This window comes from Tamandua tetradactyla, chromosome 1 (assembly GCF_023851605.1).
Source record: "Tamandua tetradactyla isolate mTamTet1 chromosome 1, mTamTet1.pri, whole genome shotgun sequence".
Classification (NCBI taxonomy): domain Eukaryota; kingdom Metazoa; phylum Chordata; class Mammalia; order Pilosa; family Myrmecophagidae; genus Tamandua; species Tamandua tetradactyla.
Window position 1 is genome coordinate 135614900 of NC_135327.1, and position 18570 is coordinate 135633469.

Consider the following 18570-nt stretch of genomic DNA (forward strand, 5'->3'; position numbering starts at 1 on the left):
CTATTACTTTAGATCATACTAACTAGAAAATAGCTCGAACATCTACCTAATTTCTCAAGAATATTTTTTCTACCAAAAATTTGATTCTGCAGAGTTGATTATTAAAAGCTTGCCATGCTGCATCACTACATATTATGTGAAGTAGAATTAGAGTCCAGAAGATTAAGAAGAGACACAACCATAGTTCATTTTGACCCAGGGAAAAACATTCCGACAGGTGGTCATTATCACTTTAACGATGGCATTTAGAAATGAGATGCCTTCGTGGTAGATTGAATTAGATACCCCAATTAAAACGTGTTCTTAATCTTAACCCATACCTCTGTGAATTAAGGATCTCTTGAAGGTGCTATTTCATTAAGGTGTGGCCCAACTAAACGAGGGTGTGCCTTAATCCAGATCACTGGAGTCCTTTATAAGAAGAAGAAATTCAGACACAGAGAAAGCCATGGGGAGTAACAGGTAGATGGAAGTAAATAGAACCCAGAAGAGAGAGGTGAGGATATTGCTAAGGGAAACAAGGCAGGGATTCAAGCCAAGGAACCCCAAAGGTATTGCAAGCCAGCATTGGAATGCTACAGACCTGACCGAGACGCAAGCCTTCAAGCTTCCAAAACCATGACATAATAAATCCCCATTGTTTGAGCCAATGCAGTGTATGGTATTTCTCTTAGCAGCCTGGAAAAGTAAGACACTTAGTTTGAAGGCTGTCATTTCTCATTCTATCTCCTTACAGCCTAAAATCTTCTTAGATAACTAAAGAGACATCTAAATCAGTAACATTTCACTCATGTTTGGCAGAGATATTAGAAGGTCTGATTCCCTCTCAAAACATGTAGCTATCACTATGTTCTGATTATTTTAGAGAATTACAGTGTATTTATTATGGTTATTATCCTTTTTTTATTTGACCTTTCGTAATTCTGAGCCTCTATAAATAATGTTCTACTAACAGCCATAATGGGATTTTAAAACCAATTAATTAGTAATATCACTGAAGAGATAATAATTGTTTTATTTTCACATATTATAAAACTCTTGACAGTGTAATCAGGATATAATATCTAATAATAAATATCTCAGAAGACTTTTAAGAGAAAATTATGTTTTTAATACAAACCACCTAAGATTATAAATGATGCTAAAATTTAATGTTCTGATTCATATTGTAATTTATAGCTCTCTAAACTTTTTTGGTCTTTAAAGAAACACATGAATTTTATGGAGCATATTAGCACATATCCCAGTTAATTTCAATTAGCAATTACAGTGAAAACAGAAATTGTAGGTGAAAGTGATCTATGAAGAATTCAGAAGTCTAATTTAAACATGACTTTCAAATTCCAGTTTCATTAAATTATTTCTCAGATTCACTGGCTGAGAATTTTCAGTTCTTGATGGTTTCTATTGTGTTGGCACTGGAAACTAACCTCATTTGTCTCATCTTGCCCACACATTTGTATCAACCTGGGTTCAAAAGGATAGAGAAAAACATTCAATATTTTGAGCAGAGAAAGTTTGATAGAAACAATTATTAACTATGGCAAAAGTTGGAGCAATGAGTGATTGGCTAGAAGGAAAGAAACTCTCAAGAATATAGGAAAAGCATATGTAGAATTGTATAATCTAATATATGATAATCCCTACCCTTAGTAAGAGTACCCAGTGAAGAACACAGCCTCTCAGTATCCCTGGGCTGGGATCCAGACCTTGTTGGAGAGGACAAAGCCATGGCGCATTGAATGGCAAGAAAGTTCCTGCCAGGCCTACACTGGAAGAACTTGCTGGAACTCCCAGTATGGTTGTAGATGTCTCAGGGGGGTTCTGTTACTCAAATGCTCTTAGGTAGGAGAGTGCCAGCCACTAGTTGCTGCTGGACCCTGTGTATTGCAGGAGTCAGGAGCCTGGTGCTATCTATGCTGCAGAATCTGAGTTCCAGGGAAGCTGCAAACACTGTAGGAGCTGAGATCTGGGATATACATGTACACTGCAGGAACTGGACATAATAGAAGCTACAAATACTGTAAGGCTTCTTTTAAGCAAGCAAAACAGAAACAGAAAATAAAAACTTTTCTCATTCAATTTCTCTCCTGCATCATTGAAGCTTGAAATTGTGCCTGCTGGTGAAGGAGAAATATTTAAAGGTCAGGGATCCATTTCCATAGAGCAGGTTAAAAGGATGAATTTGGACCTGAGAAGCAATATCTATAACCAGCACAGCACTGTGCTGAAAATACAATACAACTTTCTTGAACTTTTAGTTTTTACTGAGTCCCTAACTTGGAGAGTCTGGTTTTATGGAAGAATACTTGAAAGTGAATCAACATACCTTCCTGCATGCTTGTTCTCTGATTCCAGTGCTATCACAAAAAAGAAAAAAAAAAAAGTGGTAATTCATCTCTGGCACTCAATTTATACAATTATAAATGTAAAGAATTGATATGAAGCAAATATGCCATTTCAATTGCATTGACTTTATCAGTAAATGACCGTTGTGGGAGTACTTACTGTTTCTTGTAAATATGCTTAGTCATTTAAAATGAATAAATCGTTTTGTAATGTAACCTCTAATAAGGGTGAAATTTTACAGTCAAGGCTTAGCAGTATATATTTTTCAACATATTCTAATGGTCCAAATTATCTTAGTTGGCTAGTAAACCTGAACTCTCAGTAAAGTTCTCCACAACTGCCATTTTTTTTTTCAGTAAAGAAAAGGGAAAAATGGACTATTGGGCATAATTCATATAAATTAATCGTAAGAATTTCCCCAAGAATCATTTTTCTAAACATGTTCAAGGATAGGGACTTATTCAACATAGAGTTAACTATCATCTAATTTATTGTAATTTGTGTTTCTCTATCAGGTCTTAGTTGTATGTGTTAGTGTTTGTGTAAAGAATTTTCATTCAGGAATAAATTTGCTTACAATAAATTAAGTGTAAAGTAGTTGCATTTAAAAATCGGTGTAATTAGAAAATGAAGTGTGTTTTTTTTCTGATTATTGCAAATGGCAAAGGTTTTGGAACTAACACATGATTATTAAATCTTTACTTGAATTATTTCATATCATGCAAATAAATTTAAGCAAAGCAGCTTTTATGAAGTTATTTTAACTATAGTTTAACTTTTTATAAAATTTAAAATTCAACATGGATTGGCTAAGGTCAAGTATGTTAATATTAAGGCTAAAAATTATGCTATATTATATGATAACAATCAAAGCAAAACAGTTTTCTTGTAGACCAAAATAATATAATATTGAATGATAGTATAGTGGTTAATCATTGACATTGCAGTTTCCCTTATTGGCAATTAAAATCTCTGTTAAGTTATCTCTTAGTAGAAAGGGGAAAAAAAAGGTATATGTACTAGGGCAGCATGATGGTGGCTTAGTGGCAGAATTCTTGCCTGCCATGCCAGAGATCCAGGTTTGATTCCCGGTGCCTGCCCATGCAAAAAAAAAAAAAATGTATACATACTGGCCACCTAGTAAAACAATATGGGTGAACACCCAAGACTACCTATAAATCTAAAAATTATGTCAGGAATAATGTGAAAGAGAGAACTGATTCATATTGACATCCTTCTATAGACGTGTGTTGTTTACCACTTTAAAAAAGAAAAAGTTGAAGGGCATAAAAATGGTACCACTCATTTGAACATTGCTGTAGATAAGTGGGATTACCTATCTATGCTTTTTTTTTTCAGTATTATTTTTTGTAGAGCATATCTACTACTTTCATTAAATTTCTCTCTCTCTCTTTTTTAAGCTTCTCCATGGGTTGATAATAGTAGAACTCCAAACAAGATTGACCTTTATGATGTTCGCCGAAGACCATGGTAAGAAGTTTTAGGTAGTCATGAAAAGATGAAATAGACCAAAGAAGGTTACAGTTTTTATTAGAATGTTTGAGAGAGTCTTTTCCTTATTAGAGTGAATATTGTCTATTTATTTTAAGAGCTCTGGTGTTTTTTAAATAAATAGATTCAGTTAAAGGTGAATGGAGAGTTCAAGTGGGAAATACTAATGAATAACTGAGTTGATTTATTAAATTCATTTCAAAGGGACTATTTTAGGTTTTATATTCATCAGTGTTAGGTCTAAATATTTTTTAGTTGATGGGGATTTCTATTGAAAAGTTCCCAGTTTGCTTGAAGTAGAGCTGTATCAGAGCAACTAAAGAGAGTAGGAGGTAGCTTGCCACTGGCAGTGAACTAATGAGAATTGGCTCCAAGGTAAGAACTGCCCCTGGTTATATTCATAGAGCTTACATTTTATTTTTCCAAAGAGCTTTTATTTGTTCCGCATTACTAAAACAGCTCATTCTCCTAATATAAAACTCAAAAAAAATACCAATAACTCATGATTACACTCACTGCAAAACAACCACCATTAAAATCTTATATTTTGTTTGAGTTTTTAAAAGTATATTTAATTCATGGATATACCTTTTTTTAATGAGTTTATGTTATGCATAGCATACTGCTTTATAATGTATTCTTTTCATATCCATATCTTTGAGTGCATTTTCATGAATTGAGGCACAGATCATTTTAAATGAATAATATATGGTAGCTTATTTAAACAATACCCATTATTGGACATTTAGGTTATTTCTAAGTTTTTGCTAGAGTTCAGGCAAATTCTAAGAATCATAATAGCTGATTCAAAAGAAATGAATTTAAGGCTTTTTAAGTGCCTATTAAAACCTTCCAGTAGTAATGTACATGCAACCCTGTGTGACTTTACCTTCTTATAATGCAAATATGAGAACCAAATTGCATGTAAGTTATAAATTATAACTGTTATATCAACATATGGTCCTTAGTAGATACTAATGGTGCTGGATGTTGTCTGAAATGAGCAGCCAAGTATCTAGCAGGCTTCTAAGAAGTTAGATTTCTTCTAACTAATTATAGATAACTAGGGAAGCTTCAGAGAGCGGTACAGAGCTGAGCTCAGGCGCTGCACCTCCTGCTGGGGAAACAGGCTGTTTGTTCCACATCAGTCTGTGGTCAGGCTGCGTGAACTTTTGGGGTCTTTCACCTACAAGCTAGTTCAACTCTCCCTGGAACTGCTGAACAGTCTCCATAAAACTCTGAAATTCTCTTTAAAATGCTGAGATTCTGATTCTATAGGGCTGATTTGAATTTGAGAGATTCGGTATTTCCAGTGGGCTCTCCAGGTGATTCTAGGGCACTATAGAATTTGAGAGCCACCACTAGAAACTGTTGGCACTAACATCACACATTACTGTGTTTTAAATTACGTTATTGGTTACTTGTAATTTCTTTTGCTATTGCTTTTTCATATTCCTACTTATCTTCTTTTTGCTTTTATTTTTCTCCATTTAAAAAATGATAATCTATTATTTGTTAGAGTGATTTTTTTAAACGTTTTCAACAAACAAGAGTTCTAGGTTTTCTCCCAGAAAAATGTTCTTCTGTTAGTTAATATTAAAATTAAAATGCATCTCTTTAGCATTTGATGTAAATATATGAAAACCATACTTAAATAATTAAACCTCTGATGCCTCTTGTATGTTAAATATAAGGGTGTTTTTTTTTCAGGTTGACACTGAGGAATGTTTGCTTGAAAAAGTCTTTATCTCAGAAATCAGAAAATATCAATTCAATCCATTTCTTTATTTAACATTTTGAGGTAGAAACAATATTTATCTGATATTTGTTTTAGGTACATTCAAGGAGCTGCATCACCTAAAGACATGCTGATTCTGGTTGATGTGTAAGTAGTTAAATATTACATATAATTTATAAGCTGTGGAATATGTGGAGAATTTATAGGTAACAGTAATATGTTGGGATGGGTCAAGTATGATAGATTGGAAGATGACAAATAATTATGATGTCTTTTATACCGAGACATAGATGTGATATTAAGAAAGAAACAAAATCAAAATCTTCTTATTGAAGGCAAAAAGAATTTTCCTTAAAATTGAAGATTATGGCATGGTTCTTAATTCTGAACTTTTTGAAATGTTATCCTTTTTCTTCCAAGTTTTGATTTATATTTTAAACAATGTTAAAATACAGGCATTTCTAAAACTAAACAGCTCCTGCTGCAAACAAACAAGTACGAGTAGTTGGCACTTAGTTGTTAATGACTCAATTCAGTTTTAGGGATTTGACCACAGAAACAGGTAAATATAAAACATATTAGAAGTAAAAAATAAAAAAATATATATATTTTTATATATATATTAGAAGTCAGAACTAGACCTTTTTGAAAGGTAGTGCTGACATACAAGAAAGACTACAGGATTTTTTGCTTTGTTTTTACTTTTAACATTTTTGATTGTTAAATATAACACATATCACAAAAAACAATACATTTCAAACTACATTGTATCAAGTATTATAGAACAGATTTCATAATCTGGTATGGGTTACAGTTCCACAATTTTAGGTTTTCCTTCTAGCTGTTCCAAGACACTGGAGACTCAGAAATATCAATATAATGATTCATTAGTCATACCCATTTGTTAAATCCCATCTTCTGTGCTATAACTACTCCTTCTCCTTTGAACCTTCTCCCACTCTTTAGGGGTATTTGGGTTATGCTCGTTCTAACTTTTTCATGTGGGAAAGGGGTGTTGATAATATGGGATTGGGGATGGAACTAGTTGAGGCTCTTGGAAAGGCTGGCCCCTCTGGGTTTCAGGACTTATCTGGCCTAGGAACCCATCATACAGGAGTTTTATATTTGACATTTCATTGGTTGGTTACATTGCTGCCAGTCAAAACACACACACACACACACACACCCGTACATAAAGAAAACATCCTGCTATGGACACTTACATTTTAAGAGTACTATCAAAGAATTAAAATAAAAAGTATAAAAATACTTAGATTTCTTTATCTGCCAGAAAATATCCTCATATTTTACTTGCCTCACTAGAAGAAATAAATCCAATGTTTTGTAGAAAAATAGATCCATTTTGGTTTAATCCAGTCAAAAAATGGGCTCACCCGGGGCAGTGATTCTGCTTAGTAACCTGAAGTCCTTATTCCTAGCTCAGTTAACAGAGTTGGCATTCAGTAAATATTTCTGGAATGAATGAATTGGCTATGAGTCTGCATATTTTCTTAAAATGGTTGCTTGTCCTGTCATTTTTATTATTTTAGTCAGTAATATCTGCATAGTGACACTGGTATGAAGGAAAGGCGAGACTTCTTATCATTTTCACCCTATCAAAAATCTGACTTCTACTGCTGTTTTCTGAAAAGCCAAATTATTATTTGAATAGCATAGAAATGACCCAGAGTCAGTGTGTTTTACTTTTCTTCATGGTTTCTGATTTCATTAAATAAATGCATGGTGAGTAACCTGCACGGACCCGTCTGTCTGTTGGTAGGAGTGGAAGTGTTAGTGGACTGACCCTCAAACTCATCCGAACCTCAGTCTCCGAAATGCTGGAAACCCTCTCGGATGATGACTTCGTGAATGTAGCTTCAGTAAGTACAAGACGACTATGTTTTTCTCTGAACTGAATCTTCAGTTTCTGTCTTCTCCTGACTTTATTTACCTTCCAGTGTTTAATCATGGGCTGAGATATTTCTGATTTATTGTAAGGCTCATTGTGAGCTGTCCTATCTTACTGATTCTCCTGTGCCTTCAGGCCTGTCTCCTTTTTGAGTTTCTAAGAGTTTACTCCTGCGCGAAGTAACTGAGGCCATGACTATAAAGGAAAAGCATTTCACATATTTTCCTTGACTCCGGGGAGCTTCAGTAGGTAACACGAGCCCCTGTATTCAGTACTGTTGTGACTCCTCATCGGTAGCAACTTGGTAGTAAGATCAGAGGGTGGTTTTCTGTTCATTATAATAGCTGCACATTTTCACACTGGATGCATATCTATGGTGCTGTATGAGTTTGAATTTTATTTTTCTTATTAGCACAGGACTAGTAGACATTTGAATGTGCCTTTTAGTGTTTTATTTTGCCAGAATCATCTTAGACCTTCCTACTTTTGTCTAGAAAGTGCTAAGCTAGAAAGTACTGAACACTGAGGCAAATGAAACAAACAAAAAAATGAATATTACTATATCCCATTTCAATTCATAAAATTTAGTCAAGCAAAATTCAGTCAAAAATGTTTGTGGGCAGTTTTCCTGTGGTGAAAATTTTACATTTGAGGTAGATATATCCTTGCAGATGTAGCTGGAGAAGGAGAAATTGGTGGTGTTTGTTTTGTGTTGAATGCATGAGAGTAATCTTGTGTCGGAAACGTCTAGGGATGAAGAAGTTAGAGCGGCTTGTCTGCCATCTATTCATTTCCTTCACCCCCAGGGGAAAAAAAAGAGGTGGGAGTAGACCTGGTATAATTTCCTTGCCAACTGGAGCTTCAGGTAACTAGGTTGATATTTGCTAGGAGAAGGAGAATTCATCCTTAAAATGCTTTAGCTCTGGCTAGTGGTAAATAGAGTAAATAGAACCCAGGATCTATGCATCATGATTTCCTGGAAAATGTCTTGGTGATACAAGTCTCTGAGGAATAAATTGGAGATATTTCATAATTTAAATACTCACGCTGTACAAGAAACCTTGTGAGCCTCCACCAGAACCCTCTTCTCTTCTGTACCAGAGAGACATGTCCAGCTTGGGAAGGAAGGACCTCAGGACCGTCTTCTATGTCCTGACCTTTCTCTGCTTCACCTGAACCTTTAGATTATCTGTGCTTTTGACGTTATTTGGTTAAACTTTATACTGCATAAGATTTTCTGATTCATGTCAGTTTCATTTCAATGTCTGACCCTGTGTGTTATCTCACCCCTTATTCAGTAAAATGCAAACAAGTAAAATGTAATGATTGATCTCTCAAATATAAGATGATCAGAAAAGATAATTTAGCTTCTGTGCTGGTTGGAAAGGATGCATGTCTCCTAGAAAAGCCATGTTTTAATGAAAACCCCATTTCGTAAAGGCAGAATAATCCCTATTCAATATTGTATGTTTGAATTTGTAATTAGATCATCTCCCTGGGGATGTAACCCAATCAAGAGTGGTTGTTAAGCTGGATTAGGTGACGACATGTCTCCAACCATTTGGGTGGGTCTTGATAAATTTCTGGAGTCCTATAAAAGAGGAAACATTTTGGAGAAGGAAGTAGATTTGGAGAGATCAGAGACGGCTGCAGCACCACGAAGCAGAGAGTCCACCAGCCAGCGACCCTTGGAGATGAAGAAGGAAAATGCCTCCTGGGGAGCTTCATGAAACAGGGATCCAGGAAAAGAAGCTAGCATATGATGCTGTGTTTGCCATGTGCCCTTCCAGATGAGAGAGGAACCCTGACCATGTTCACCACGTGCTTTTCTAGATGAGAGAGAAACCCTGACTGTGTTTGCCATGTGCCCTTCCACTTGAGAGACAAACTCTGAACTTCATTGGCCTTCTTGAACAAGGTATCTTTCCCTGGATGCCTTAGATTGGACATTTCTATAGACTTGTTTTAATTGGGACATTTTCTCAGCCTTAGAACTGTAAACTAGCAACTTATTAAATTCTCCTTTTTAAAAGCCATTCTGTTTCTGGTATATTGCATTCCGGCAGCTAGCAAACTAGAACAGCTTCATTTGTAGATCTATTGTTTATTATAGAGGCTTTGGAATGGTTAACTATAGCAGACTAGAACAATAGTCTTAAAATCATTAATTCAGTTGGGATTTGGCATCTCTGATTAAATTTATATAAAGCCAGCATATAATAAATTTAGTTAGTGTCTTAATTTAGCTTCTTTCAGAAACTGATCCTTACCAGGACTCAAATGTAAGTGATATAACTGGGAGGTAAGCCCCAGAACCACCACCAGTGAAGATGTGGAAAAGTGAAGCAAGGGAAGGCAGGAAGCTGATTGAAGGATCTTAATTTAATTTCAGTAACTTAATTCTGTTGATGAGTCCTGGAAGCTGTATAGAATAGGGACCTCGATGTTATCCTGCCCACTTGCCAAAAGGAGCTGTGGTTTTAGTCACCAATCTGCCCCATGTGGGGCAGAGCCAACTCTGGCCACCAGAGGGAGCACTGAAACTGAAAATTACAGGTACTGGTAGAAGCCTGGCCAGTATCCACTCTAGGCAGTCAATCGGTGATTCTTAAACTTGTTTCCTGGTCACAATTTTTTCTTTCAACAAACAAACATAGTACAACATTAAGGTAGTCTGTTACAGTAAAAACTGAGGTGATATTTAATATATATTGATCTTTTCTTTAGCTTTATGAACCTTCCCAACTTCCTTGTACCTTGGTCAGCACTTCTGGTAGCTTACTTGGAGGAATGACTTATGCTTTGATCCCAGAGGTCAGTGAATGCTAATTTCAGTGTCCATTCAAGCATGGATTCTGCAACTGTCCATTCACAGTTATCACCAAACATGGAGATGTTAGATGAATCCCCTGAGAACCGTGTATACTGCTCCCTACTCACACAATTTAGCAGCCGTCATCAGGATAATCAGAGACATGATGGCATGATACCCCAACCAATAGAGTCCCTTGTTTTTCTTGCGCTTTGGTATAATAGCATGAGTACTCCAAAACATCTAGGCACTAGCTAAAGATTAAGATTTATGGAATTACTGAATTCCTTGTGCCGTTACTAGCAGCACCCTTCTCCTCCCATCTCTTAAGCACGCACACTTGGAAAGAATGCTTAGTTCAGCAGAACCTATAGTTCTCGCAGGGGCCAGAAGTACAAATTTTCCAAGTGGCTCACTCTCAGTTATGGTCAGAAGGGTCATTCCTATTTCCTCCCCTTGGTTCCCAAACTTGTGCATTTTACGACTCTTTTTGGGACAGAGTCTGTGAGGAGGAGGTGGGACCTGCTTGGTAGCATTTGCCAATTTTCACAGTGCAAATACTGCCACCATAGCCAGTTTCAAATGCTCAACATGAGGTCAACTAGCTTTAAAAATTTCTGAAAATGTTAGAAATGTCATCAGATTTCATAAGCAGGTACAAGCTAGCTACCCATACCACTAGATATTGTACCATGATTCAAGCCATATATTGCATCTTAAAGGGTGATATTCATATCCAGTGGTTATCATCCCCAAGCTGGAGCCTTAGTTGCACAAGTAAGAGACTATTTCAGTGTTCCATCAGGTTGGAAGCTTCTAGTGATGCAGTGTATTAGGCCCTGTGGGTCCTATTTTTGGATCCATTATGGACCTCCTTTAGCATAAAATGAGTTAGTTGGTTTAATGAAATGTAATATAGGTGTCATGAAGATAGATTATGCAATATGTGAACCCTTGGGATTAGTGATACTGGATGAAGCACTGTCTCTTAAGGAGAACAACCAGTTGCTTGCTGGTAAATTGATTATATTGAATTCCTTCAACCATGGAGAAATTGAGGGCTCAGTATTGGACTATTCTGGTGGCTCTGTGATTCACTAAGGTAGTAGCTATATCAAACTTGGTGGGAAACAGCCAGTGCTTAGCCTCTGTCCCTACCATCAGGCTGCTCCGTTCATGGACTCATTGTGCAAGCACTATAGTAGTCACAGTCAAAGGCTGAATAACCTCCTATGGACGAATGATCGTATCCATTCAGTTGCTCAGTACCTCCTCTGTGATGGATCCTCTTTAGTGGTCACTGATGCAAGATGAAGAGATTCTGTGCCTACTGCCATGACTATCAGGATGCGTCTTCTACAGAACTCAGTCTGGGAAAGATCTTCCAAGCTTGCTCCTTCCAGAATCCTAACCAACCAGCCAAGCCACTAACCACTGCACAGGAGTCTATATATTTTCTTACCTAGGGGCATCTGTTCTTCTATACCAAGTTCATGACCAGGTATATTTTGCCACAAATCCATTCCCTGGTGTGCTCTCTCAGTATCTACTGGTTCGTATTAGGCAGAACCTGCAACTCTTTTGTTGAATAATCTCTTTTTTTCCCCACTGGAGCAGAAATTGTACTTTTCTAGGTGGGTCATGTTGAGACCTAATGTATTTGTTCTCTGGAAGCCATAAGGGGAGATGAGATCAGATCTTGAGGATATCAGGTATCATCTTTTATGATCTCTAGGTAATAAGAAACTCTTATCCTCTAAGGGCAGGAGTTACTTCTGCCTTCCCAGAGGGTATAGGGAAATCTGGAAGTTTAACATTCTTAAATGCATCTACCCAAGTATTCTCATCTCAGTCTCGGTCCTGCTCCTTACTTATCAGTACCCTGATGTTGGCATAGGAAATTTGCTAGGGCTATAAATGCAGCCTCTTTTATACTCTGTTTTTCTGCTCTGTGATTTTCAAAATCAAATTCTGAGCCTAATTTTTGTCACACATTGGCCTTTCCCCTATAAGAGATGAAATTCTTTATATAAGCTGCCATAAAAGCTTTCTGGTTTTCATATCATCTCCTTTGATGATAGTTGACTGACCTGAATTTTTCAATTTCTTCAGTGAAATTTAACTGCAACCAACCAATTCCCAGCCTTGTGATTCCTGTCACCTCTATATCTCTGAAATGTTAAGCGGGTGAATCCCCTTCAACTTACATTCGGTCCCAATTATCAGCTGAAAGTCTTAGTAATTGTGATGCTACAGCCTGTGAGGGATTTTCTTGACCACTTACCACTGGTGCATCCAGTTACCAACAGCGTCTTTGTTGCCACCTGGTTGGTAAGTGATCCAATTAAACAATTCCTTCCTGGGGGTCTGTTCCCTAAGAATGCTGTTAATTCAAACTATCTTAAATGCGATGCCCCAGAAATAGAATCTGAGATAAGGATTAAAGTACAAATGGTTTATTTGGAAAGTAATTCTAGGAAAGGCTGTTAGAGAAAAGGTGGAAGTAAAACAAAGGGAAGAGAACTAATAATGATGCATTATCAGTCAAGTTACCACGCTGAGAAACTGGAGCTTAATTCTGCAGGGTAATTCTGGGAACCAGTGTAGATCAGTTGAATCAGAGTTATCCTTTCCAAGGGAAAAATGTGCTGGGATATTTAAAATTGAGGACTGCTCCCTGCCATGTCTGAGCCTCCATATGCACAGGCTAGCTATTAAGTGTTGGGCTGACTTGTGAATAGGACACCAACATCTGCCTCAGTTAGGGACTGAACAGTGTCGTTAATACATATATATATATTACAATACTTAATGAATTCTTTTTAATATTGATATTTAAGAATTTAATATATTTATATATATTAAAAGGATTCATAATTAAACAGTACAAGTGGCTTTGAATGAATTTTACCCATTTATCATTTAACTAGCAGCTAATATTTCTTCCCTAGTTAATGTAAAGAGGTTAGATGGAATTGACATTGGAATTTTCAATGCCAGATGAGTTTTAAAGACCATTGCTTTCTTTAGAACATGATTTTTAATTGTGAATTATCTTAAAGAAAATTAATTGAGTTATTAAGAAACAATCATTAAGAAACACAACAGTCTTGTGGAGCTAGAAAATATTATCAATTTAAAAGATGAGGAAATATAGGTAAAGAAAGTTCCAGTAAATCCCCAATGCAGAAGACAGGATTGGAGCATAGTACAATTATTTCAGAGTCTAGATTTAACCAAAAAGTTAGGAGGCTGAATCTTCAAGAAAAATATAGAATAAGTTCATTAATTTTATAGTTATTCCTGACACATTGAAGGAAAGATTTTCTAAAATAGAATAAAGTGAATAGATTATAAAAGCAAAGAGAAACATTTCTTTGTAAGTCTAAATTTATTACTTGTTTTTTAAGAAGAATGTTATTTTGTGGAGGGATTTTTTTAAGGAAATTTGCTTTATTTAGACTCGAAAAAAGCAAATATTAATTGGATTACTGTGATAATTGCAGATAAACACTTGAACAATGTATCTGAATTATACATTGTGCCTACATATTATGTCATATATATATTTATATATGTATATATATTCAGTTCCTTTGGCATATTTTTTTTGCATCCATCATCTTCATATAGTCTTGATTATATTTATGTATTATTTAGTGTCAATCACATTACTATGATTTAAAATAAATTCTCCAATTTTGTTAGTTGTAGTTTATCCTGGAAATAAATTACCTAAACTTGATATGGTTAAAGAAAATTAATGCTTATGCAACATTTTGGTTATAGAAAAGTAAACATATTTTTGTCTTTAACAGGTACTTCTCATTAAATACAAATTTAGCAATTTAATGGTTTGGAAATACTCAGAAAAAAATCCTTCTAGATACAGTTAGAATATTACATTGTGTGTGTTTATTTTTTTCCCGTTTTCTCTCTGAAACTGTAAGTCCTGGACAGCAACAATATAACTTTACATTTTTGTAACTGCAGTGACACTTAGTAATAAGATGCTGAGGAAACCAGTGAGTGCTTCTATAGTTAAATTTGACAGTAATTTTCCCACAAAGCCTCATGGGTTTCTCTTCATTCTCATATCTAAGATCATGTTAGTCATCCCAAGAGTAATGGAATAGTAATCTATACCAACATTTTTCCAAAATTGCCTAGAACTGCCAGACAGAAAATCATGCAGCCTCTCATTTTTAGGTTTATATATTTAGATTCTTTATTATTATTCTTTTTTTGTAAAGAATGGTTATTTTTATGCTTAAATGTCAGATGACAGAACTAATGCCGTATCATTTCCTGGTGTCTCTCATATCTCCAGGGCTGTTCTTTGTTGCAGAAAGAAAGCCTGCTGTTAGGAAAAGCTCAAGTGCAAGCATAATATAGCTGTTTCCCCGCTAATCCATTTATATGCTTTGATACAAGTAAGTAGTAGATGATAGGAGCAGCAATTGAATCACAGCATGTTCTGATTTATAGGCAAAATTTCAAATGTTGACACAGGGAGAGGGATTTATTTATGAATGTCAGGGAGCTTGTACTGTAAGCCAGTGGAGGCTGAAAAGCAAATGCATTTTGATTACAGACAATATGTTAAAAGTTAACAAATGAAGATCCTCCTGTAGTTTAATATAAACACATATTCCTTCTCTATGCATTAGATGCAAATATCTTGTTTGGGTTAAGGTCCTTTGGGCCAGTTTTCTTTAAGGAAGATCTAAGTCATGATTATTATAAAATGCTGTCCTTGACAACACACCAGAAAAAAAAAAGCCAAATGTCTTTTCTTCTAATACTATTGGTTGTAAAGAACTGATTTTTGCTGTTGCTGTTTTTTTTTTTTTAATAAACTCCACCTTTTGCACAGATTGTAGGTCGCTTAAATAGCAACTCTAGAAGTGAGAGTCTGTAAATGCAAGTGCAAAATGAGAAGTGAGGAAACATAGCCAAGCAGGAGGCTGGGAAGCTGAGCCTTACTCCAGCCTAGAATCTTTCGCCTAAACGCAACTCTTAAAAATGACTGCAGATTTCCCTGGGCACATACCTCTGTGTGACTAGTCCATGCTCCCGTGTGTCTGTACAACCAAACAACACTGAAAATGATGTGCTAACGATCATAAAACTCTATTTTCCACAGAATATGGATAAAGGAATCAACACCCTATCTATTTTATCTATTTGCTCTATTTCAAATAAAGAGCAACATGACAAAATGATTCAGCCAACACATTTTATCCACATTGTCATTTCTAAGGCCAAGTCTCCTGTTAAGTGACCCAGGAGTTACTCTTAGACAATCCCGCCTCTTAGGTGTGCCTGCAGAATTACGTAGTGATAAAGTCCAACCTTTGAAACTACTAGCTGTATGATCTTGCACCAGTTACCTGACACTTATAAATCTCAGTCTCCCCCTCTTTAAAATGAACAGAATCACATGTAACTTCTCCAAATGTTGTGGCTCATCAGATGATGTGGCATACATAAAGCACTTATATATTGTAATGGCTGTTACGGAGGTGGTAGTGGCTGTTGTCACGTTCCAACAACTTGCTACCAGTTGTTGGGAGACAATCCATCAGGAATCTGTCATGTTTCTTCAGGTCTAAGCATTAATAGCCAATTTGCTCAGATTTATTTACATTCCAGGATAGTAAAGACAAAGGTGTCTCTTTCCCCAGTAGATACACAAGTCACAAGGCAATTAAGGGGTTGTCTCTGTCTCTCCCTCAACAAGATCAGGGCCTGCTCCTGTGGTGCCCTTCCCTGTGACATGCCCTCTGCTTCTGCAGCTCACGCCTGCTGCTTCTCAGGTCACTCTGTGGTCACTGGGGTTTGAGGAGCCTGTGCAAACAAAGACATGACTCTGGCTATTGCTATTGCTGTGAGTAATAAACTCCTCTTTGTCTCTTACCCAGAGGCCTTGTATTTTTTTCTGCCAATATCGATGAAAGTGTAGCACTCTAACTTGTTAGCTTGCAAATATGGTAAAATCTCAGGACACTTCACAGTTCCTAACTTGACAGCTTAACACCAACTAATGTCAGAGTTCGGGTTCATTTAAATATCGGATCTCACTGAGTATGCAAGAAAGATATGATTTGTATTGTTCCTTTTCCTGTGTGTTTTGAACTACACTTTTCCTTAGAAAATATAGCTGGTGTATTCCTAAACAAGAACATGGTTTTCTTATGTTAGGAACTTTACTACTCAGAATATGATAATGGGTACATTTGCAAGCTGCTGCACCATTTGAAATTGCACTCAATTTCTCACCCCACAAAACTCTAAATACTTTAAAAATTAGGTCTTTTTTTTTGCCAAAACTCAGTAAAATCAAAGATGTTTGGCATGCCAACACAGTATTGCGACAAATGAATTCTAGGAGAGTAATTTCATTCCATGTCTTATAAAATGAAATTATCCATCTAGAACTAAGGAAAACTTTATCTTGATCCGTAACTCATTCATGTCAACATGCAAGAAGATTGAGTTTATGCCCTTGTTAGGTGAAGTGTGGCCAAACATCATAAGATCACCTGGCGACTGGTTTGAAAGGCAAAATCCAAACTCCGTTTCCGACCTCCAGAGCTAGAATCTGCATTTAGCAAGTTCCTCATGTGATTCCTGCACACTGGTTTCTACCACATGACTGCTCAGTGTATGTACAACAGGTTTGTTTCATTTCATTATGGAACAACAAAGTCAGGAAGTCAGCATACATTAGAAAGTTCCATTTAGCAAAGTCCAATAGATATCTATCTGGGGCTTGTTATAACTGATAGTGTTTATCACTGACTTAAGATGTTGACACATTTATAATTCATAGAATTACAAGTTCTATGGATGTTTATGAATTTTTTTTAGTACATGTTTACTTTGGGGGATTATTTAAAAAGTATGAAGAAGGAGTGGAATTAAAAGAACTAAAGTACTCTCTTTTTTTGTGTTTCTGGAATTTTTTTAATTGGTGAAGATAGGTGCTTTTCTTTTTTTAAAAAAGAATTACATTTAAAAGTTACCTAAACAAATTATATGCCTGTATGTCAAGAAAAGATTCCTAAGAAGACAGATCTAGGGATTTTAATAACAGGGCAAAGTAAACCAGGTTATTTAGTTTTGTTTTTTTTTTTTAATAAAAAGATTGCTGGAGGATAACTTAATTGCTTTGTAAGTATAAGGAAAGTTTATAAAAGGTGTTGACAAGTATGATAAACATTTTGATGACAAGCATGATAAACATTTTTTCCATTAATTATATGTGCACTAAAGATAGTTTTTGGCACTTAGAAGTTAGTTTTATATGCAGTTTTAGGAATAGCAAAGTAATATTCAAAGTGAAGCAGAGGGAATATTTTTATCCTGAGATATGCTATTGTTTTTAAAAATGTAGGTTCTTGACCTATTTGCTTGGACTTGAAAACCTGGGGAAAGACTCCATACTCAGTGAGCACAGATGGGTTGCAGTGCTAATTGGGTAAAATTTTTTCAAGTACATTTTTTTTTTTTATATGGGCAGGCACCGGAAATCGAACCCGGGTCCTCGGGCATGGCAGGCAAGCATCCTTACCTGCTGAGCCACCGTGGCCCGCCCTTCAAGTACATTTATTCATTTAAATAATCGAGTGTGGAGAAAGACAATAATTTGGACTGACCTAGGCTAAAGTTTAGCAGATCTACTCAGATATTTAAATAAAATTAAGATATGTTTGCTCTTACTTATTTAATAGGCTTAAAATTTATAAAAGTGTTAGAATATTGATACTTTGCTAAGATAATTAGCAGAAAGTGCACACAGCAAAATCCTTTTCAGTAAACTCTTCAGGAACTAAAAAGCTAATTTTGAGGATTTCCATGTATATATTATAGCTTGAAAAACATGCACGGTGAACATATTTTCATTGTATTCTTCATTGTAAGCTTAGCCATAAAGTGACAATTTGCATCTCGTTTTCTTACAAATTTCATTTGCAGATATTGGCTACTTGCTTTTCCCCACAATTAATAACACCTTTCTAATGTTTTGGTTAATAATTCTTGCCCTTTGCATCCTTTAAATTATATTGCACAACATTTTTTCACTGCTTCCTGATATCTTCCCTGTTTAACTGTGCTCTACTGATAGATATTGTGAAGACAATTCTTATTTTTCATTAGTTTATACTATAATCATGCTTGAGATTTTTCAAATGTGTACGTTTGATCTCAGTAGAGCTGAATAATAATGAATATAGATCTTTCACC

The 18570-nt window shown here is 35.7% G+C and overlaps 1 protein-coding gene across 5 annotated transcripts in view; it reads left to right on the forward strand.

The window, feature by feature from the left end:
* Positions 1-18570, forward strand: part of CACNA2D1 (calcium voltage-gated channel auxiliary subunit alpha2delta 1) — a 501299-nt gene that overhangs the window by 378596 nt on the left and 104133 nt on the right. For all 5 annotated transcript variants that reach the window (XR_013172125.1, XM_077151905.1, XM_077151925.1 and 2 more), the window contains exons 8-10: positions 3771-3840; positions 5696-5746; positions 7380-7479. Coding sequence is in view for 4 of the 5 variants with exons in the window: in XM_077151905.1 (XP_077008020.1) it covers positions 3771-3840; positions 5696-5746; positions 7380-7479 (221 nt within the window). In the remaining variant the exon portion in view is untranslated. The remainder of the gene's footprint in view (positions 1-3770; positions 3841-5695; positions 5747-7379; positions 7480-18570) is intronic.